General features: G+C 41.3%; 1 protein-coding gene across 4 annotated transcripts in view; it reads right to left on the bottom strand.

The window, feature by feature from the left end:
* Eps15 (epidermal growth factor receptor pathway substrate 15) overlaps positions 1–22,975 on the bottom strand; it is a 110,331-nt gene that overhangs the window by 5,853 nt on the left and 81,503 nt on the right. For all 4 annotated transcript variants that reach the window (XM_036178350.1, XM_036178348.1, XM_036178347.1 and 1 more), the window contains 8 exons: positions 22,589–22,792; positions 20,225–20,332; positions 19,957–20,047; positions 15,444–15,479; positions 14,293–14,429; positions 11,901–11,970; positions 3,992–4,068; positions 1,714–1,876 (listed from right to left, as the gene is read on the bottom strand). In XM_036178350.1, the coding sequence (XP_036034243.1) occupies positions 1,714–1,876; positions 3,992–4,068; positions 11,901–11,970; positions 14,293–14,429; positions 15,444–15,479; positions 19,957–20,047; positions 20,225–20,332; positions 22,589–22,792 (886 nt within the window). The remainder of the gene's footprint in view (positions 1–1,713; positions 1,877–3,991; positions 4,069–11,900; positions 11,971–14,292; positions 14,430–15,443; positions 15,480–19,956; positions 20,048–20,224; positions 20,333–22,588; positions 22,793–22,975) is intronic.

Below are 22,975 nucleotides of genomic sequence, written 5' to 3'. Positions count from 1 at the left end.
TTCAAATATGTTCTTCCTATAGTACAGTATGCTGATAGTCATAATTGATTCTTTTCATAAACATAGTTTATAAAAGATGCTTGTATCGAATACTACTACACACGCCCCCGGAAAGTCTTCTGAAGACACGCAAGATCTGAATTACAGCTACCATATAACAGCTAAAGCACCAGGGCTTAGATACAGGGAATAATACACTTAAGATCACAAAGTAATGGCTCCAGTTATAGCTTATGAAGCCCTGGGTTTGCTCTATAGCACCATTAAAAAATCCAAACAAACAAAGGAAAACAAAACCAAGCCTGGGGTTAATACTAGCACTTGGGAAGTGGAGGTAAGAAGCAGGAGGATGAGGAATTCAGTTTGAGACCAGGCTAGGCTACATGGGGCACTGTCCAAAAAACAAAATATTAAAGGGCTGTAAATGTAACACAGTGGTAGAGTGCTCACCTAGCATTTGTGAGACCTCAGGTTTAATTCACAAAACTGGGGAGTGGTGTGGGGTTCACAAACTGAGGCTAGGGCTAACCAGAATATGAATTTAAGGCCCCCAATCAGTGACCTTTTCAACAAACCATTCTTTCCCATTGCTCTTTTGTTTGTTTATTTGTTTGTTTTTCCAGACAGGGTTTCTCTGTGTAGCTTTGCGCCTTTCCTGGATCTCACTTGGTATCCCAGGCTGGCCTCGAACTCACAGAGATCCTCCTGGCTCTGCCTCCCAAGTGCTGGGATTAAAGGCATGCGCCACCACCGCCTGGCTCATTTACCTAAGTTTTGAACAGGTATTTATACACTAGCAACGGGATGTGCAATCTGTATCACATAACACAGGGCAGTTATTATGAAAAGGCAGAATGATTATTTAACAAAAATTAAAAAAGTGATCATCTAACTTTTGGGGCTGCAATGTTACCCAGGAATGATCTAGGGATAAAAAACTGTGTCCTTTGACAGAACAGCGTGGCAGCATTACCCATACTCAGGGGAATTCCTTCACAGATACTTTATTCTGTATTAAAAAAACAAACCTTTCCTTTGTGTAGTGCTAAACACAACACAGACTAAAAACAAAATAAAAACTCCAACTACAATTTGTTTCTAGAGTAGACAAGGAATTTTAATATCAGACTTTTAGAGCCAGGTGTGATGGTGTATATCTTTAAACATAGCACTCAGGAGGCAGAGGCAGGTGAATCTTCAAAACTTTTGAGTTCAAGGCCAGCCTGGTCTACATAGCAAGTTCTAGGCCAGCCAAGGCTACTTAGTCAGATCCTATCTCAAAATAAAACAAACATCTATTATAAACTAAAAGAGTTTTAAAGGGCAAGCAGTTCTTTTTACCACTTGCCTGCCCCTTCCTTGCCTTTTTCTAAATAAAAATAAACAAATAAAAAAATAAAGGATTTACAGAGACTTCATTTTAGTTCTCTCTCAAGAAAATTAATTTAAAAAAAGGAGTATAGGAAACTGCTATTGAAATGATAATCAATGGTTTCCAAAAACCCCAAGATTCCACCCATTCTCTTTATCTGAAATGGGGAGAGGAGGAACACATGCCTAGCTGGGGGAGATGAGCAGTAAGTTTATGCTAAGTGCTTGGCTCTTGTAAACAGCCCTCTCTATAATACATTACAATGGAAGAAAGGCCCACACAATACTTTCTAGAGAGGGAAAGGAATAAAGTTGACCTAGGAAAGGCTGCAACTCTCATACCAGGTGGTGGCGGGCAGGGTCTTGTTGGAGTTCCAGTCTTGGGCGGCAGTGCTGGAGGAACATCCTCACTCATGGTGGGTGTCTCCTCTAACATAGGTTTTGGAATGACCACATTACCGGCAGAACTTGATGTGGTAGGATTAAAAGGATCTTCACTGTTGACCTTTGTTCAAAAAGAAATGTTTATATAGCTTGATATACGTATGGTCATATAGTGTTCAGACGAATGATTCAAGTATCAGCAGTTTTGTTTCAATCCCTAGAATTGACATTTTACCCTTTACATTCAAGAACAAATAGGATTAAAAACTGATTTGTATGAGTAGATATTCTCCTATCATTACATATCAAGAGCAACAGACATATCAAAACAAGCCAACTCTAGACTGAAGACTTACTAAGTAAGCATTAGGCAATACAAAGCCTCTTGAGGTCCAAATAGACCGTCTGAGCTGAATGGCAATGAGACAAAAGCAATGGCTGAGTCTATGCTTCTCAGTGCACTTCAATAGAGAGAGACAATAAACATCAAGGTAAATGGCTTCTGAAACAACTATGAAGACAGGCTAAGTCAATATCTTAAAAAGCAAACTGATCCTGTGCAAGGCTAAGTCTGAATGTGGGTCTGAAAACCCCGACTTTCAAATATATGGGGATTATCAAAGATTGGCTCTCCTGTAACAAATCAGATTATGATTTATTTTGGCCAATGCTGTACTTTTTTTTTTTTTTTTCTTTTTCCATGCAGCCCTGGCTGCCCTAAAATTTGTTCTGTACATCTGCCTCTGCCTCCTGAGTGCTGGGATTAAAGGCTTGGGCTATCACCACTGGGATAGGCCAGTGTTTTTCAACTACTGCAAAACTAACTTTTTGGGATAGAATAACTACATTCAAGAAGTGGGAGTATGGTTTAGCTGGTTTCATTTTATGTCTGAATGTGTCTTTGTGTCCGTCTGTCACAGGGCTAAGCTAGTCCCATTACCTTCTTCTCTTCCTCCGATACCAGACTAGCCTTCTACCCACTCAGGGCTCCAGAGAATGTGTGTGTCTGTGGGGCCACTGTGAGCCCACCATTGAGTGTCCTTGAGATGTTTGTACTGTGGTTCCATGTCCTTGTCCTCATACCCTCCAGTTTAGGGGTCTTCTCTCCACCCTCCATGGTCTGGCACTTTAGGGTACCTGGGACAGTTCCACTCTGGGAAGTGAGAGACAGACACTTGAGGCCAGCCTTCCTGGCTGAGGGTTCGGCAGGAAGAGAGAAGGTGGACTCCAAGGGAGCCTGCCTCCTCACACAATTCCTAAACTGTGGCCACCAGGCATGCTGCTGCTGCCCCAACTCCGAGTGACTGCCATGTGCTGAGTTGGGATTTTTGCAGTGATCTTTCTGGCCTTTGGCATGAGGTGACAGAGGAGGTGACATGGGGGTGAGGGTGGTGGTCTTCCAGAGACCACCAGCTCCTCTGCCTAAGAGGTGCGTAGTGACCCAGGGAAGGGTGAGCAGGGGCCAAGTTGGGTCCAGCATGCATGCCTGTCTGCAGGGAGGAAGATATGGGCTGAACAGGAGAGGAATGTAGATCGTTCAGCTCTGCATCATTTATAGAAACATACAGCTGTGTGATGTGAAATAAATGTCCCTAACTGTGGAAAAAAAAGAAGTGGGGGTGGCGGCTCCGCCTGCACTGGAGGATATACTCACTAGAGACGAACATCATCTTCCACCTAGTTCTAAGAGCCACAAATGTCTCTGGACACTGCCAAATGTTCCTTGGGGACAGACAATTTGGCATATCTTCAAATCCGCTCAAATCCTTTTCTCTTAGCCTAAACCAATATTATACTTATGCTGGACAATACGTAGCAGATACCCAGTACTGGAGTTGATGTACTTTTATCTTAGTGCAGATGCTAGTAACTTCAAACGATAAAATCAAATAGCCAGTATACAGGGGATAGAATGAATGTTAAGGCTACTGACTCAAATAGTACAGAGGGGGAAAAATGTAATTCAACTGGAAAAAACATTCAAACAGACAGACAACTCTAATTATGCCACCAAGCAGACTTTTCAGAAAAAAATATAACCACCTATATACCATTGCCTCCTACACATAGAAATTCAATTACTTTACAGCTGATCTGTAATATCCATCTGAAATCAGCCCTGCTATGGACTGACTACAGTCACATTCACATTTCCAAGAGGGTTCTAACTGTAAGGAGATCGATCGTTTGATGGAACATAATGTATTGTTCCTTCCTATTAATCATTGCAGATTACCTTTGACAATGTGCTAAAGTCAGCAAATCCATCTCCAAATGATTCATTTCCAAAAACAGAAGCAAAAGGGTCTGTGGCTAAAAGGAGTAAAGAAAATCAGGGTGAGATACCATATTCCATGTCTTCTTTGTTCGCTAACAGTCAGAACAATAATTACTAAGTTTATGATTGGTGTCTACACAGACCAGGTATACACTCCAAGTCCCGTATGGTGTATTCCTTTGTATCAATTCCTTTGTAAATGACCCAAGAGCAAAACCAGGTGCTACTTGAAGGTAAGGTGTATAAGTTCTGGAACACATGTCAAACAAGACAGCTCCTATGAATTTCACTTTATTGCTGTTTGCTTGTTTTGAGGAAAGTACAACACAGATTGGCATATGACTTTTTTCTCTCTGTCAGCCTCTCAAGTGCCCAAGATCACAGTCATATGACACCGTGTTTGGCCAAATTATCCTAATAATGGTATCAAGAAGTTTAAAGGGCTATTAGCTGCACATTTCACACATCATTCAAGTCTCATTTCAAATTCTACTTCTTCCACAAACTTTAGACTAGCCCAGGGGTTTTTCCAAAGCAAGAAGTGAATTCTTCATTCTCTACAGCAGTAACTATATTCTACTTTGTTCCACAGTTATCTGTGATTGATAAGTAGTTTGTGGCATAAGTAGTTTGAATGTCACATATTTCCCCCTGGTCCAGGCCAACTGTCACAGGCACAGATCTGAGTGTGTATTCTGGGGGAGGGGAGACACACCTGCTCAAGTTTCCAGGACAGATTTGCACAAGACCCTGGGGCTAAAAATAAAAAGAAATGGCTAATTGTGGTGATACACATCTTAATCCCAGCACTCAAGAGGCAGAAGCAAGTGGATCTCTGTGAGTTCAAGGCCAGCCTGGTCCACAGATTGAGTTCCAGGACAGCCAGTGCTACATAGAGAAACCCTGTCTCAAAAATGAAAATGAATAAGTAAAATAAAATGAAAAGAATCAGTTTATTAAGGAAAGGAAGGCCAGGTGGTAGTGGTGCACGCCTTTAATCCCAGCACTGGGAGGCAAAGGCAGGAGGATCTCTGTGAGTTTGAGGCCAGCCTGGTCTACAGAGTGAGTTCCAGGACAGGCACCAAAACTACACAGAGAAACCCTGCCATGAAAAATAAACAAACAAACCTCCCCGCCCGCCCCCCCCCAAAAAAAAAAGAAAAAAGAAAAAAAAGGAGTGCCTTATAAATAGGAGTAGGCTGGAGAATGGCATTCGCTGGGGTGATGTTTTATTTGTGTTTTAATAAATAAAGTTTGCCTGGAGACCAGAGGACTAGCAAGCCATTTTAAGTAAACAAGGAAGTCAGGCAGTGGTAGCACATGCCTGTAGTTAGAGTTTTCCTGCCTGGCCCACAGTCAGGACAAATCTCTCTTACCCGCCAGTCCCACAGTCGCTCAGACCCAACCAAGAAAGCACACAGAAACTTATATTGCTTATAAACTGTATGGCTGTGGCAGGCTGCTTGTTATCTACCTTTTCTATCTTAAATTAACCCATTTCTGTTAGTCTATACTTTGCCACATGGCTTGTGGCTTACCAGTGTCTTTACATGTTGCTTTCCATGGCGGCGGCTGGTGGTGTCTCTCCCGAACCTTCTACTTCCCAGAATTCTCTTCTCTCTTGTCCCGCCTATACTTCCTGCCTGACCACTGGCCAATCAGAACTTTATTTACACAGAACGATATCCACAGCACTTCCCCTTTTCTTTTCTTTTTTTTTAAGTAAGGTTTTAACTTTTACATAGTACAATTACATATAACGAAATAATTATCAAGCAAGAATTATAGTTACAATATTAAAGAAGACCTCCTATCTATCTTATATTTGTGAGTCTAAAGTTTTATATCTAACTTATCTTGTATCATAACTGAGGAAATTATAACTATCTAGTCTTCAACCACATCAAAGACCTCAGAAGGATATAATATTACCTGAGAACTGGGAAAAGGATGCAAGCAACTTTCGGGAGTCTTGCAGGGTAGACAGAGACAGCTGGCAGCCTGAACAGTCACCTAATGTTTCTCCACAGTGTTGGGGCATCATCTTCAGCCTACAGGCTTAGCGTATCTGACAGACTCTTTTGTGAACTAAGATGTATACAAGGTCAACAGTTTGACCTCACATTTGGTGAGAGCAGTCCATGTACCAGAAACACCTGAATTCCATTAGTGTCATGTCATGATTCAGGATTTTAAATTCTGGAAATTATTGATGTCTTTTCAATTCAGCTGTCCATTTTTCTTGGCTGTGTATATGTGGCTTCATCTTGGCATCCTGTTCTTCTCCACATCTCTCTATTAAATGCTACTATTGAGAGAGGTGAGCTTAGTTATTCCTCAAGAATAACTGTTTCATCTGCTGTTCCATTGCATATAAGAAGCCATTGGCCCACTCCCTGTTCAGCTGCCTTCGAAGAAAAGGGCACGGTACCTTTTACAGATTGTAAAGGTCACTCACTTCAGGGATGGTGCCATATTGTCCTGGCTTCAGAAGATGCCTTTTGTTAAAGCCACAACCACACAGTGCTGTGGATATCGTTCTGTGTAAATAAAGTTCTGATTGGCCAGTGGTCAGGCAGGAAGTATAGGCGGGACAAGAGAGAAGAGAATTCTGGGAAGTAGAAGGCTCGGGAGAGACACCACCAGCTGCCGCCATGAAAAGCAACATGTAAAGACACTGGTAAGCCACAAGCCATGTGGCAAAGTATAGACTAACAGAAATGGGTTAATTTAAGATAGAAAAGGTAGATAACAAGCAGCCTGCCACGGCCATACAGTTTATAAGCAATATAAGTTTCTGTGTGCTTTCTTGGTTGGGTCTGAGCGACTGTGGGACTGGCGGGTAAGAGAGATTTGTCCTGACTGTGGGCCAGGCAGGAAAACTCTAACTACACATGCCCTTAATCCTATCCCTTAGCAAGCAAGATTTCTGTGTGTTCAAGGCCTAAGGAACAGAGCCAAGAGTGGTGACACACGCCTTTAATCCCTGTACCAACCAGAGACCTGAAGCTGTCTATGACAGACAGTGACAGAGCTGTGTAGGAAGAGGAAGTGAGGTAGCTGGGCTAAGAGAGCCAATGAGAGGGGAGAACAGCAAGGCAATAAAGGCCTGGGTAGACAGGAAGTAACTCGCATTTGGAAGCTGCAGAGTTGGTGTGGTAAAGTTAGCTGTGGCTTTCCCCATTTCCCTGATCTTTCTCTAAGGCTCTCACTCCTATATTTGGCTCCACATTTTTTTATTTAATAAGACCATTTTAGAAATTCATCTACAATATACTAAAAAGACAAGGTACCTTAGTTTTTTTTAAAAGATGTTTTATTTTTATTTTTTATTTTTTTGGTTTTTTGAGACAGGGTTTCTCTGTATAGCTTTGTCCCTTTCCTGGATCTCACTCTGTAGCCCAAGCTGGCCTCGGACTCACAGAGATCCACCTGCCTCTGCCTCCCGCAGGCTGGGATTAAAGGCATGCACCACCACTGCCTAGCAAGATGTTTTATTTTATGTGTATGTTTTGTGTGCGTGTATGTATCCATACTGTGTGTGCCTGGTGCCTTTGGAAGCTGGAAGAGAGTATTAGATCCCCTAACTGCAGTTCCAGATGGCTGTGAGCTGCCATGTGAATGCTGGAAACTGAATCTGGGTCCTCTGACCAGCAGCCAATGCTCCTGATAGTTGAGCTATGTGTTCAGCTCCATGGCACCTTATTTTTGTTTGCTTTGCTACCAAGGCAGTAAAGCAGCGATAGTGAAATGGATGTGGTAAAGGAAAGAGGCGGACACCTAGAAAACAGTCCTTTCCACATTTATCACAACTCTGATTCTGAAGAGGACATTGAAGTGTTTGTTAATCATAGGAAACCGCAAGTTTAACGAGAAAGACCCTTTCATTAGTGCACTATCTCTGGGCCCATAACTGGGTAGACTTTCAGCAGAGGTTCAGTGTCAGGCTGCTCTCCTTTTCCTCCTGATGTGTGGCTGCTAAGGCAGAGCAAGCCCCACTATCTTAATAATGCTGAAGGGTAGCAGAGGCCACTACAGGCTCACTCTCCTGAAGGAACCGATTATGTTGTGCCATGCCTTTTCTGTCTTTTCCCTCACAGCCTTCTTACAAGTTACAGGACTTGTAGCAACAGAGCTGACTTGGGCTAGGACTGAAATACTGTAGAGTATAATTTAAAAAATATTAATTAAAAAAAAAAAAAAAAAAAACAAGGGTTGGGGATTTAGCTCAGTGGTAGAGCGCTTGCCTAGCAAGTGCAAGGCCCTGGGTTCGATCCTCAGCTCCAAAAAACAAACAAACAAATAAGATAATTCTACATGAAGAATATGTAATTGCTAGAGTTTTTCTACTAGACACTGAGGACATGTAACTAGATAAATGACAGAATATTTTTTTCCAAACTAGAGAACTAAGACTTTGACAAAAACTTTCAGATGTTGGTTGATATGAAGCACAGGCCTGCCTAGAAGCTGGAAGGATTCTGTTGAGACCATGCAAGGCACACGCTGGAGGCAGTCTCAGACACTTCTGGAGGGGAAGTTGGCAGGCAGCACAGAGGCCATGAGCAGTAGACTAGGCTTTCAATGCAAAGGTGAACTCACTAGCACCCTCACTTCCACAACAATAAAGGTAATATATTGGGGAAAAATGTATAAAAGCATGATTAAAAAATCATCTGTGATCTTATTATGAGAAATTACTTGTAAATACTTTAGCACACAACTTCAACCATTTTTTTTCCCTGTTCCACTACTATGATTTCCTGTAAAGGTAGAAACAATACAGTTATATTGCAGGTATACAACTTTTAACTGCCCCACCTCCACTCCTGCTTAATTACAATTCTTATCAGCACCTGACATACATTTGCTTCCTATCTCTCCATACAAGTTCTATGACACCAGGAACTTGGTTTTATTCACTATTTTCTCCTCAAGGATAAGCAAGAAGTCTGTCGAGTGGAAGGTACTGGTATTTGTTGAAAGGATTGCAAAAACAGGGAACAGAAGTCATGTGCTTATTAAGGATTCTCCAAATAGATGTAACAGTTCTTAGCATAACCAGCTGGCCAACTAGGAAGAAAGGAACAAATAAAAGTTCCCGCCGGGTGGCGTCGGTGGCGTCGGCGGTGGTGGTGGTGCATGCCTTTAATCCCAGCACTCGGGAGGCAGAGCCAGGCGGATTTCTGTGAGTTTGAGGCCAGCCGAAACCAAAGCTACACAGAGAAACCCTGTCTCGAGGGGGGGGGGGGAGTTCCCCTAAAGATTGTGTTGGGGAGACTGTTCAGTGGTTAAGAGGACAGACTGCTCTTATAAAGGATTCATGTTCTGTTCCAGCACCCACAGTGAGCGGCTCACAACTGCCTGCAAATCCTGCTCCAGGGGACCCAATGCGGTCTTCTGGCCTCCATGAGTATCTACACTCACAAGCACATACCTACACACAGACATACAATTAAAAAAAAAAAAGAAAAGAAAAGAAAAAAAACCCTAAATAAAAAAGCACCCCAAAGAGAAGCTGCTTACCAAAGAATCTTAAGATGAAGAACTCTCCCTCACCTCTACACCTTTAAATATAAGATTATCAAGTTCAACCTCACACAGTCTTCAAGAGATAACCTGAATAAGATACATCTGCAAAGAAACATTGGTATCTTAAAGACTACAGCTTTAATAAGTACATGGAAAGACACTGTATTTAAATAATGCTTACAAGTGAGAAGAGCATATATAGAAACAGGTCCTGGATTGACTTTTCCTTGCTACTTTGCTTCCAGTGCTGAGAAGAACTCAATACTTAATGTACTTTCACCATCGTCATAACAACTATATTTTAGTGGTAAGAGTGCAATGATTTTTCTAATATAAACGATATATATATATATATATATATATATATATATATATATATATATATATTACATATAAATTTACTCATTTTAAAGACGGATTTTGAAAGTCCACAATTCTAAATGTGATTAATATCCAGCATTAGAATAACTCGTTTGTTGCATATCTGCTTTTTATTAATTACTCTTGCTAATCATGCTGGGGGTTAATATCCAATCCCCTGAAATTCAGTCATATTGAATCATGTTACTATTTGTTCAATATAGGAGGCTCAATTTGTTAAGACATTTGTACTAATCTCTCTATATCATAAACTACTTGGTCACATCAACAACCTGGGAAAATGACACATCCTACTAGCTACATGACATTAACGCATTCGTGCTTGAATTTACTTTAATTTCCCATGCTCCCAAGCAGAAGCTAGCCTACTCATCTGTCTTATTCCTGATGAAGAGTGGAAACAAAACAGTTGCTTCACTGAAAATGTTTTAAGATTCCATCAGACTTAGGACTGAATCTAGCCAACTGGTTTACCTTCTCATAAACTGTGTACCTTGATCAAGTTAGTTATTGATATTCTGGAAGTTAGTTTCTTGGGACTTAAGCTTTCCTCTGTATTTTAACAGAACCTCTTTATATTAAAAACATGTTCATTACTTATTTGAAACCGCTCACCTTTAAACTTGGGCCAAGACCTTAAAGAGTCAAAGCCAAACAACATTTCATAGGCCAAACACCAAGTGAAGAGAAAGAGGCACTTACAAAGAAGTAAAATATACAGGAGAATATTGATGTGGTCCTCTTTTAAGATTTTATGTTTATGAGTGTTTTGCCTACAAGTACACAAATGTATCACATGTGCACTGGTGTCCATGGAGGTCAGAAGAGGGCACTGGATCCCTTGGACCTGGAAATAAGGGCTGTTGTGAGCCACTATGTATGCTCTGGACCCGAATGTGGCTCTTCTGCAAGAGTAGCAAACATTCTTAACTCCTGAGCCATCTTTCCAGCCACCTCTTTTTTTTCCCCCCCAAAAAACGAAATGACAAAAAATAAAACAAAACAAAAACCAGGTTCTTATTTTGTAGTCCAGGCTGGTCTGAAATTCACTATGTAGTTCATATAATGTAGCTTGGGCTGGCCATGGACTTACAGCAATTCTACCTCACCCTCCTGAGAACTAGGATTTTAAAGTATTATCACCACACCTGGCTAATTTTTAATCCATCTTTTCTTTCTTGTGTTTGTGTGCACCTGTGTGTGCATGTGTATATGTGTGGCACTTATTGCCTTGAGTCAAGCCTCTCACTGAACCAGAAGCTCGTCATTGTGAATAGGCTAGCTGGCCAGTGAGCAAGTGAAGCTGTCAGTGTCCACACCTGTCTCTGCTCCCAAGTGCTGAGGTTACAGGCGAGTGCAGCCATATCTAGCTTTTTATATAAGTGCTGGGGATTCAAACCCAGGTCCAATGCTCACACAGCAAGTGCTCTTACCCTCTGACCAGCTATCTTTCCAGCCCAATACTGCACTGTATAAAGCAAGTTTCTTATTGGTTTTACTGACTTTGAACATAGTACATAGTCTAGAAAAATCTTTTTAAAAAAAGATTTATCTATCTATCTATCTATCTATCTATCTGTCTGTCTATCTATCTATTATGTATGCAGTATGCCTGTGTGTCAGAAGAGAGCACCAGATCTCACTATTGATGGTTGTGAACCACCATGTGGGTGCTGGGAATTGAACTCAGGACCTCTGGAAGAGCAGCCAGTGCTCTTAACCTCTGAGCCACATCTCCAGCCTGAAAAATCTTTAAGGTGAATGATAAACAAGATAATGAGTAAGGAAAGTTAAAAGCAACACACAAATACTTGCTGCTGTTACTAGTATGATATAAATGAAAATGATTACACATCAATTTAAAAGTTATAATTAATAGGGCAAAAATGTTTAGGGAAGAAAATCTTAAAGAAAGGCAATGATTAGCACTAATAAAACTGACAAGCGTCTTTACCTGAATCACTAGCTGCAACAACAACTGTTCCACCAGGAGCAAATGGGTCATTGTGCTTCCAAGTTTCTACCTAAAGAAATGGTACAAATTATGACTGAGAGGAACATTCCATAGCTGGAGCTTCACTGTCAATCCTAAGAAAAATACTTTACAAAATTCTGGATTAGAAAATACAAACCTCTGGAATAGAGTTTCCCTTTCCTTATAAGTAGTCTCAATGAATGAAAATAATTACTCTCTTTGATTGCAAAGTATTTATTTTAAAAAGTATGAGGCATATGTGTAATTTAACAAGTCAAGGTTCATGTGAACACCCAAGCAATCATCTCACAGGAAGGTCTCATCACTCAGTAGGCTTCATGCACCTCTGGAAAACCATAATCCCAAACCTCTTCTGCAGGTCACCTTTTGGTAGTAGTGGGACAGAACCTAGAGCTCACACATGCTAACTAAGCACTCTGCCACGGAGCTGCATTCCCCAGCCCTGCAGAGGTGACCTGATGAGTGCATGTGTGAACTCTACTGTGAAATGACTTAGACTCACACAAGAACTGTACAGACAGCACCAAGTCCCCACACGCACCTCTAGCTGTCTCTAATATTAATATTCACGTAATCATGACTTCACACCAGTAAAAACCTAAGTTACAGCTGCAGGCTTTATTTAGACTTCAACAGTCTTTTCAGCACTGTCCCCCTTTTACTCCAACTACTACCATTTTTAAACTACTGTCTGACAATAAATCTAGCAGGGCATGGTGTCGCAGGCCTTTAATCCCAGCATTTAGGAAGTAGAGACAGGTGGCTCTATGAATGAGGCTACAGGACAGCTGGGACTAGATAAGAGAGAGACACTGTATCATAAAACAAAACAAATAAAAATCTAGAACTCTGCCCTTCAGAGAACACACACACACACACCCATGGAGGGAGGAAGTACCGCCTTTACAGATACAGTTTCCATTCTATTTCTCCATCAAACAGTGCAACCACTCAAACACAGGATGAGACAATATATTATAGGCCAGAAAATAATAATGGTCATGCTGGGCGTGGCAGCCCATGCCTTTAATCCCAGCACTCAGGAGGCAGAGGCAAGTGGATCTCTGTGAGTTCGAGCTTACCCTGGTCTACAGAGTGAGTTCTAGAACAGCAGAACTATACAGAGAAACCCTGTCTTGGGGGAGTGTGGGGAGAGGTACTATCAATCTAACCTCTGTTAACCTCCCTTTATTACATTATTTTCCTGTTCATATTTCTTATCTTACATAGCCCAGGATGGCCTCAAACTCACTAACACCTGAGGGTGACTTTGAACTCCCAATCCTCTTGCCTCCACCTCCTAAGTATTGGAATTACAGGCCTGTGTGACATCTGGCTCATTCTTTTAAGGAAGTAATCTTCACCTAAGAATAATAGATGACAAAATAGTTGTGTGAAATGACTGTCAATTAATTGTGTCTTTCTGGGTTCGGTTTACTTACAGAAATAAGATTGCTGCATCAAAAAGTCCCAAATAAAAAATAAGCAAAATATTTCATTGTATTATTCTATTTCGAGTATTTCTAAATATCCAGAGTATAATTTTCTTGAATTTATTTTTATTTTATGTGTGTGGGTGTTTGGGCTGCATGTATGTATATCTACTGTGTGTGTATGTTTGTTCATGCACATTCTGGTCTGGTGCCTGTGAAGGCCAGAAGAGGGTGTCAGATCCTCTGAAACTGGAGTTACAGACAGTTGTGAGCTGCTAGTGGGGGTGGGGAACTGAACCCAAGTCTGTTACCTGCTGGGCCACCACCTTAGCCCCTATAGATACAAACACCTGGGGCATATTAAAGTAACATAATTTATTTTTTAAGATTTATTGTTTTTTTTGTTGTTGTTGAGACAGGGTTTCTCTGTGTAGCTCTGGCTTTCTTTTTGCAGACCAGGCTGGCCTTGAACTCAGAGATTCACCTGCCTTCTCAGTGTTGGGATTAAAAGTGTGTGCCATCACTGCCCAACTATAAAACATGAATTTATTTTTTTAAAATATTAGTGCTCTCCCTTTAAGTAATTTCTATTCCTTCAATAATACAACAGATATTTATAAAAAGTTTTACCTAAGACAGGCTTTTGGATTTCCATTCCAGTTACTTATATTTAATATTAACAATGGGATAAGGATGGACTTCATTTTTGGACACTATAATCATCCTAGTCAACTCTAATGGGTGATCAAAATTGAAACATTACATTAGACAAAAACTTGGATGGGTGGAAGCCAGACAAATTTCATATGAACCATTCAAAACATTCAAAAGGAGGCAGGTTCTATTGCTATATATTCAAGCAATTTTCTTAGGACACCTGTTTATCCACCTGAACAGTGTTTAACCACGGCACTTACTGATGTATTACTGCTATTGCTGGAGGCACTGAAAGGATCAGCGCTGGAAGTGGTAAAAGGGTCAGTGGAAGACTGCTTAAAGAAGCAGTCAGATGCAAACGGATCGGAACCTTTGAAAGGGTCACCGCCGAACGGATCTAAAGAGAAAAGAAGGAACAAATGCAAAAAGCTGAAAACCTACTGTATTCCCTACTGCCTGTAAGTGTTATCACAACCTCAATTAAAAGACACTTAGGGGCTTTCCCTATGAGCCACTGTGAGGACAGGCTGGGTCTACCTTTTGGACTTGAAAAGCCAAAACCACTCCTCTTTACTTCTCTTTGGTCCCTTTCTGATGCTGGCCAGAGTCTAAGTTTGCATTTCCTGGTACTTGGAGCTCTCTTTCTAAAGCGCCTGTCCTCACAGTCCAGCTGCTTGTCCATCACATGGCTGACCTCCATGCCAGCTTAATGTCAACACTGCTTTTCCCTTCTCTTCTCCATTCTCTTCCTGTAAGCAACTGTTGAGATTTACAGCTTGCCTGTCCTGGTGTTTTTCTTTTAAACTCAATAAAACTGTCCTCTTTGAATAGACTTTGCTTGATTTTCAAAAACTAAAATCACTTGAAATCCTGCAAAACCCCACTTTCCCTTTTTTAAATTTCCGATTCTATTGTGCTTTTGAGGAAATAGAGCTTTTCACCTACTAAACTTTTTGGTTAGCATAAAATTTTAAGGGATCCAATCTTAAGTCCCTTTGTCCAATGCTTACAAAAGAAACAACAGACAGACAGTGACAGAGCTGTGTAGGAAGAGGAAGTGAAGTAGCTGGGCTAAGAGAGCCAATGAGAGAGCAGAACAGCAAGGCAATAAAGGCCTGGGTAGACAGGAAGTAACTCGCATTTGGAAGCTGCAGAGTTGGTGCGGTAAGGAAATACGCTTTCCCTATTTCCCTGATCTTTCTAAGGCTTTCATCCCTATATTTGGCTCCTGCCTTTTAATTTAATAAGACCATTTAGAAATTCATCTACATGTACTCGTTTCTATCTTTTTTTTTTCCTCTGGAGCTGAGGACCGAACCCTGGGCCCCTACCACTGAGCTAAATTTCGTTTCTAAATACAGTATAAGGTTATAATTAAGCAGAACAGAATTAAAGTTAAGAAAATACTGACCAATTTTTCCAAAAGGATCATCCTTGAAAGGATCACCTGTGACAAAGGAAGTAAGCACAGATTAAAATACAGCCAGCTGGTGGTGGTGCATCTCAGCATCTAGGGAGGCAGAGGCAGGCAGATCTCTGGGAGTTTGAGGACAGCCTGATTTATAGAGTTAGCTCCAGGATAGCCAGGACTACACAGAGAAACCCTGTCTTGAAAAATAAAAAAATACATACACAAAAAAACTATTATGTATTATTGTGGAAGAGAATGTTTTTAAGACAAAAGCAAAGTTAAATTAAACAATAACAATAGTTTCAGTAATTCTACTTCAAAGTAAATAAAATTATGTTATTCACCTTAGGAAAGATTTAAAATGATAAAAAAGCAAATGATGCCCTCCACATACTTCATAAAAAGGCAAATTAGAACTACGGTGATTTGAGTGAGAAAAGCCCTCCGTCTCTGGCATTTGGTCACCTGGCTCCCAGTTGGTGTCACTGGGGAAGTTTAGGTTCGGTGTGGCCTCGTTGCAGAAAGTGTGCCACAGCAGGCAAGCTCTGAGAGCTCAAAGGCCCTGAAGCTCTCTGCTTCCTGCTCTGGCTGCCATGCCTGCTGCCCCGCTGTGACTGCCATTGCTGCCCCGCTGTGACCGCCATTATAGCCTCTGACCCTCTGGAACTGTAAACCCAAATCAACTTTTTCTTCCGTAAGCTGCCTCGTCATGGTGTTTATCTCAGCAACAGAAGAGTCACTAACCTGAGAACCAAATATAGTTACCCTTGACTAAAAGAGGTCACGGGGAAGAGAGACCCAAAGTAAGATTTTACCAAAAGACTCTACTCCTCATAAGGCTATTGGGGAGATAGTACCTCAGTACTTCATGAAATAAAGAAGGACCAAGGCAACACAACAACAGACTAAAAATAAACAAAAAGCCCTCAAATTGAAGAAGCCAGAGACAAATTCTCAAAGTGAAAGCCACTTGAATTTTAACAAGAGTATCGCAAACACACGAGGAGGAAAGGGTGAAGTGATAGTCCTCTCTACAAATGGTGTTTGGGGGCTGGGGATGTAGCTAGATTAGCTGAGTCTTTTCCTAGTAGAACAAAGCCCTGAGCTTCATTCCCAGAACTCCATACACTAGTGGGATGGTACACATCATAATCCCAGCATATGGATGTGGAGGCAGAAGGATCAGAAGTTCAAGGACAGCCTTGGCTATTTAGTGAGGCTGAAGCCAGCCTGGACTACAGGACATCCTCTCTTGAAACAAAACAAAACGTATTTGGACAACAAGAAAGATCTTTACCTCATATCAGATACAGAATAAACTAAATCGAAGTTCTAAAGGTCTATAAACACACCCCCCCCCGCCCCCGCGCGCGCACGCCTTGTGTGTGTGCGCGTGTGTATGTGTGTATATGTGCACGCATGGGCATGCATAGTATCCACAGAGGCCAGAGGGCATCGGATTCCTGGAGAGGAGTTACAGGCAGTCTGAACTGCTCGATTTAGGTGCTGGGCACTGAGTCCAGGTCCTCTGGCAGAGCAGCAAGTGTTTTAATCATGAAGCCATTCCTCCAGCCCAGAGCTCTAGATTTAACGCCAGGACTACAGAGTTCTTGGAAGAAAAACAGGAGTATGATAGTCATGCCTATAATCAGCACACAGGAGGACGAGGCAAGACGATGACTGCGGCAAACAAAAACCCTAAACACACGCAATAGAGTATTTTTAAATGGTGAGCCAGAGTTTTACTTGGAACATGTAAAAAGCTCTTACAAGTCAACAATAAAAAGACAAATAGGGCTGGAGAGATGGCTCAGAGGTTAAGAGCACTGGCTGCTCCTCCAGAGGTCCTGAGTTCAATTCCCAGAAACCACATAGTGGCTCACAGCCATCTGTAATGAGATCTGGCGCCCTCTTCTGGCCTGCACATATAATAAATGAATCTAAAAATAAATAAATAAATAAATAAAAATAAAGGCTCTTTGCTTTCAGAGGCTGGGGACTTAGCTCAGTGGTAGAGCGCTTGCCTAGTAAGCGCAAGGCCCAGGGTTGGGTCCTCAGCTACGGGTGGGGAGCAGACAGGACTGGAAAGACGGCTCAGCATTTACGAGTATATACTGTTCTTGCCGAGGAGCAGCTCTCAGCACCTTACAACTGCTTGCAACCCCAGCTCCAAATGGATCCAATGCCTGTGGACTCTGCACACATGTCATATTCACACACCCACACACATAACTAGGAAAAAGACAGTCTAATTACAAAGGAGAAAATGATGCCTGCTCAACACACATACATGTTTCTGCAGCCTGGTTTACAGATCGAGTTCCAGGACAGCCAAAGCTACATGGAGAAACCCTGACTCAAAAAAACAAGGCAGAGGGACAGGACAACACGACAAAAGACACACATGTTTTTATGTGGTGTGCATCCATTCTTCCTGGGTACGTATCAGGTCTTATGGTAACTCTGTTTAATTATTAGTATAGAAACTGCCAGACCATTTTCCAAAGACAGGAAACCATTTCATGTTTCCACCATCAGTGTAGTAGTTGTAATTTCTGCATCTCCTCACTGACCTTTGCTACCTCCCTCCTTCTGACCACAGCCATCCTAGTAAGTGTGAAGTGGTATCTCACTGGGCTTTGACTAACGCTGAAAATCTTTCTACACGCGTACTGGTTATCTACATATATATTTTGGAGAAATAGTTATTTAAATAATTATGTCTATTTTAAAATTAGGTTGGGTTGAGGTGGGGAAGAGTGCTAAACTGTCCTAAAATTAGATTGTTGTGATGATTATAAAACTGTAATTGTTCTGAATCTATGAATGACTAACTGGCCTATAGTTCTAAGGATCAAACCAAGGCATTAGGCCTGCTAGAAAAGTACTCTACTACTGAGCCACACCTTAGTGCGTGCTCGCGCGCTCTCTCTCTCTCTCTCTCTCTCTATATATATATATATATATATATTTTTTTTTTTTTTCTCCAAGCGCTCTACCACTGAGCTAAATCCCCAACCCCAGCTCTATATATTTTAAGTGCAAAACTTATGTTTATTTTTGGCACTTTGTACATTTCAAAAAGTTGTTTTGTGCTTGTTTATTTTAGGGTTTGTTTATTTAAAGAGTTCAAATATTTAGGCTCTTTATTTCTTCCATGACTATTGGGTAAGTTATTTTGCCTGTACACCTTAGTTTCATCTGTTTTTTGCTTGTCTGTATAAACTTTACTTTTCTCTTAGGTGTATAAGTATGCTGTCCACACGTCTATCCACCATGTGCATGTTTGGTGCCCATGGAAGATAAAAGAGGGCATCAGATCCTCTGGAACTGGAGTTAACGATGGCTGTGAGCTGCCACATGCATGCTGGGGACTGAATCCAGGTCCTCTATAAGAGCACCCAGTGTTCTTCACTGCTGAACCATCTTTCCAGCCCCTTGTTTGAGTCTAGGTCTCACTATGTAGCTCTGGCTGTAACTAACTATATAGAGCAGACTGGCCTCAATCCTATGGGATCCTCACACCTCTGCTTATCAAGTACTGGAAATACAAGCATACGACACCAAGCACATATGATAGATACCAAGCACACTTTCACAAGATAGTTCTGGAAATAAAATACAATTCAAAAGACCTTTGACACAAGGAATATTTAACATAGTTTACATTGTCATGATATATTTTAATTTAGTCAGTTATGTTTCTATTTTTTTATTTTATTTGAGTCACAGTTTCTCTGTGTAGCCCTAATTGTCCTAGAACTCACTCTGTAGACCACCAGGCAGTCCTCGAACACAGAGTTCTGCCTCCCAAGTGCTAGGATTAAATGAGTTCCCCATCATGCTGGCCAGAGTTATGTTTCTAAAATTAGAGCTATCTTAAGGTGCGAGAATCAGACACTGAACCTACTAGAGCCCCACTGCCATTTAGTTCAGGTTGTTTTTAAGATAATAGTTTCACTGGGGAGCCCTGCCTATGTAGACCAGGCTGTCTTTGAACTCAAGAGAGCCATCTACCTCTGCCTCTTTGAGAACTAGGACTAAAGGTTTGTGTCACCACACACAGCAGCTTCTAATGACTCAAAATTACAGTGTTGACTGTCTTTCCTCCTCTTCCTCTCTTTTAAGTTCCTGGGGCAGATTGTTCTACAGCCCAGGCTAAACTCAAATCTGTAAAGTGTTAGGATTACAGCAGTGTAACCCCTTGACTGGGCTGCTCTTGGCATTTCACTATTAGCTAAATAATGTGATTCATGAATGTGCAACCTCTATCACAGGACTACAACATTCTCTCTCCTGCAGCTTCTACTATGAAGAAGAAACGTTCTCTTCATCAGAGAATTCTACAGTACATGCAGAGGTTAAATACTAGCAAATATAAGGATAGAAACCTGTATTTTCAGCCTTACTTATGTTGTAAAAAATGCTTTCCAAAACGGAAGCCTCAATGCTTACATAGTTTATACATCAGAAAGTGTTATTCTGGGTACACTTACAAAAGAAAGATACTTACTGCCAACAAAAGGATCGGACTGGAAGAAATCCAAGTTTGGATCTGCAACTGGATCTGTCAGTGAACTTGATTCTACATTAAATGGATCTTCCTAGAAATATTTTTTAAATAAAATAGACATTTTAGAAAACAAACATTTAAAAGATAATACTTCAAATGACCCACATTTAGATCATATATAAACTCTGAAAAACCAGTAAATATCCCTGCAGTTACAAAGAACACTGAAGACATGAGTGACAAGAACTGAATGCATAATTATCTTCACCTCTTTGGAGTGCTTGTCATCATCCAATGTGGGACTAACTTCCTCATTACCAGCTGCAGTCACAACTTCATTTTCATCAGAAGGTGCTATGTCAGGACTGCTTCTCACCTACCAAAATACAGATGTGAGTGTGAAGGACTAAAGATCTTTTGTCTCAGGCTGGTGAGGTGGCTTGGTGGGTAAAGGAACTTGCTTGTAAGACCAACAACCTGAGTTCAATCTCCAGGACCCATTTAGAGGAAATGAAAACCAACTCCTGCTAGTTTTCTCCTGGTTCCACAGGAACATTGTGGCATGTCAATATCCACTACCACCCCAGAATTAGGTAAGTTCCACCCCCTACCCCACCCCCAAGACAGGGTTTCTCTGTGTAGTTTTGGTGCCTGCCTGGATCTCTCTCTGTAGACCAGGCTGGCCTTGAACTCACAGAGATCCAGCTACCTCTGCCTCCCCAGTGCTGGGATTAAAGGCGTGTGCCACTGCTGGCCTGGCTTGAGTAAGATGATGATGATGATGATGATGATGATGATGATGATTTTTTTTTTTGGTTTTTTGAGACAGGGTTTCTCTGTAGCTTTGCACCTGTCCTGGAACTCGCTTTGTAGACCAGGCTGGCCTCGAACTCACAAAGATCTGCCTGGCTCTGCCTCCCAAGTGCTGGGATTAAAGGCGTGTGCCACCATCACCCGGCAGGTAAGATTATTTTAACAACATTTTTTTCTTAGAGAGAGAGAGAGAGAGAGAGAGAGAGAGAGAGAGAGAGACAGACAGACAGACAGTCAGACAGACAGGGTCTTACTGTATAGTCCTGACTGGCCTGGAACTCACTATGTAAACCAGACTGACCTCAAACTGAAAGACATTTACTGTGACTTCTTTCTGAGTGCTGGGATTTAAAGGTGTGTATCACCACGCCTGGCTAAAAACATTTTTTAAACTGTATGTATAGGGGTGTTTTAAAATTTATTCTGGTATTGGGGAATCAAACCCAGAACCTCTAGTATGGTATGAAAACTATTTGCCACTATGCTATATGCTTAGTTCCTTAAAACCTTTTCATATGCAATACTAAGTGGTCAGCTCTGAACTCAAACACATACATACAAGTAACATTACATAGACCCAGCAGGTGGTATTTTTATATTTAGGAATATGGAGTAATAAATGGGTAAAGAGTGCTTGGTACATAAGCATGAAGAACTAACTCAGTTCAGGTTTGGGGCACCCAAGTAAAAATCTAGGCATGGTGGTTGTATAGCTGTAACCCCAATGCTGGGGTGGCAGAGACAAGCAGACACCCCTGGTCTAGCTAAGTACCAAGCTCTGTTTTCAGTGAGGAGACCCTGTCTACACTTGCATATATGGATGAATGCAACCACAGGTGAGCACACTACTGAACACCCCCCAGACACATCAAATTAAGAGAGTTTAACATCACCCTTAGCTACACATTAAGTTTGAGGCCACCCTGAGCTACACAACACCCTATCGTTTAAAAAATAATAATTTTATTAATTAGAATAATTTGAACATTAGTTAAAACTGAAAAGTAGCTGGATGTGGTGGCACATACCTTTAAATCCAGCACTAGGGAGGCAGAGGCAGGTGAATCCCTGAGCTTGAAGCCAGCCAGAGCGAGTTCCAGGATAGCCAGAGCTACACAGAAAAACTCTGTCTCAATAAACAAAACAACAAACAAACAAAACAAAACAAAACAAAAACTTGAAAAGAAAGAATTTCAATTGTTGAGGCTAAAGGGATAGCTCAGCAGTTAAGAAGAACACTAGCTGTTCTTCCAGAGGACCCAAGTTCAATTCCCAACACCCACAACAGGCAGCTCAAATTGCCTGTTGATTCCAGCTCCAAAGGATCTGACACCCTCTTCTGGCTTCTGTGGGCATCTGCACAAACAGATGCATAAATAAAAATTAAAATACATTTTAAAAAATTGTCTTTCTTTATATTATACACAATGCTAACAAACTTTGATCTTGGGCTAGGGAGCTATCCTATTTGATAAAGTGCTTGTTGCTCAAGAATGAGGACCCAAATTTAGATCCCCAGCATCTATTCACTAAGCCAAGCATGGTAGTGCCTGCTTATAATCCCGAGACAGGGAAGGGATAGCCAGGCAGATACGTAGGGCTTGCTGGCCAGCCAGCCTAATCTAATCAGTGAGCCTCAGATCTCAGTGAGACCCGATATGAAAAAAAGGTGGACAGCATCTGAGAAATGACACTTTAAAGATGACCTCTAGCCTCTACATATATGCATAAGTATATACACACAAACCTTGATCTTCATCAATCTGTGTGTGTGTGGGGGGGAGGGGTGGTTAATTATGAAGACTATGGAATGACTTACTGATGACTCCTGGTGTATGGGTTCAGACTCTAGATTGTTCTGGCCTTCAGCCTGTTCATTGAGGTTGGCTGTTTCACTGCTGCTGGTGCTGAGGCTACAATAATCTGTAGCACCATTTACCAGAATGCTTTGTGGGCTACTGGACCAATTTGACTGGTCGTTATGATTTTCCAGATCTTTCATTTCCATGAGTCTCATTTGCATCTGCCAATACAAAGAAGAAATAGAAAACAATTTAATATTAGAAATATGTAACATACTAATAGGTATGCCCCTAGACTTACTCAAGGATTAGTTTGCTTTCTATTAGGAGAATCCTCTGGGAATGCAGCAAAACTTAAGGATTTCAATAATCTTTCCCAATGAGTCTTCCTGCAATTTCAGCAT

Source organism: Onychomys torridus, chromosome 2, assembly GCF_903995425.1.
Source record: "Onychomys torridus chromosome 2, mOncTor1.1, whole genome shotgun sequence".
Taxonomy (NCBI): Eukaryota; Metazoa; Chordata; class Mammalia; order Rodentia; family Cricetidae; genus Onychomys; species Onychomys torridus.
Note: the sequence above shows the minus strand (reverse complement) of the source record. Positions and strands in the feature narration are given on the sequence as shown.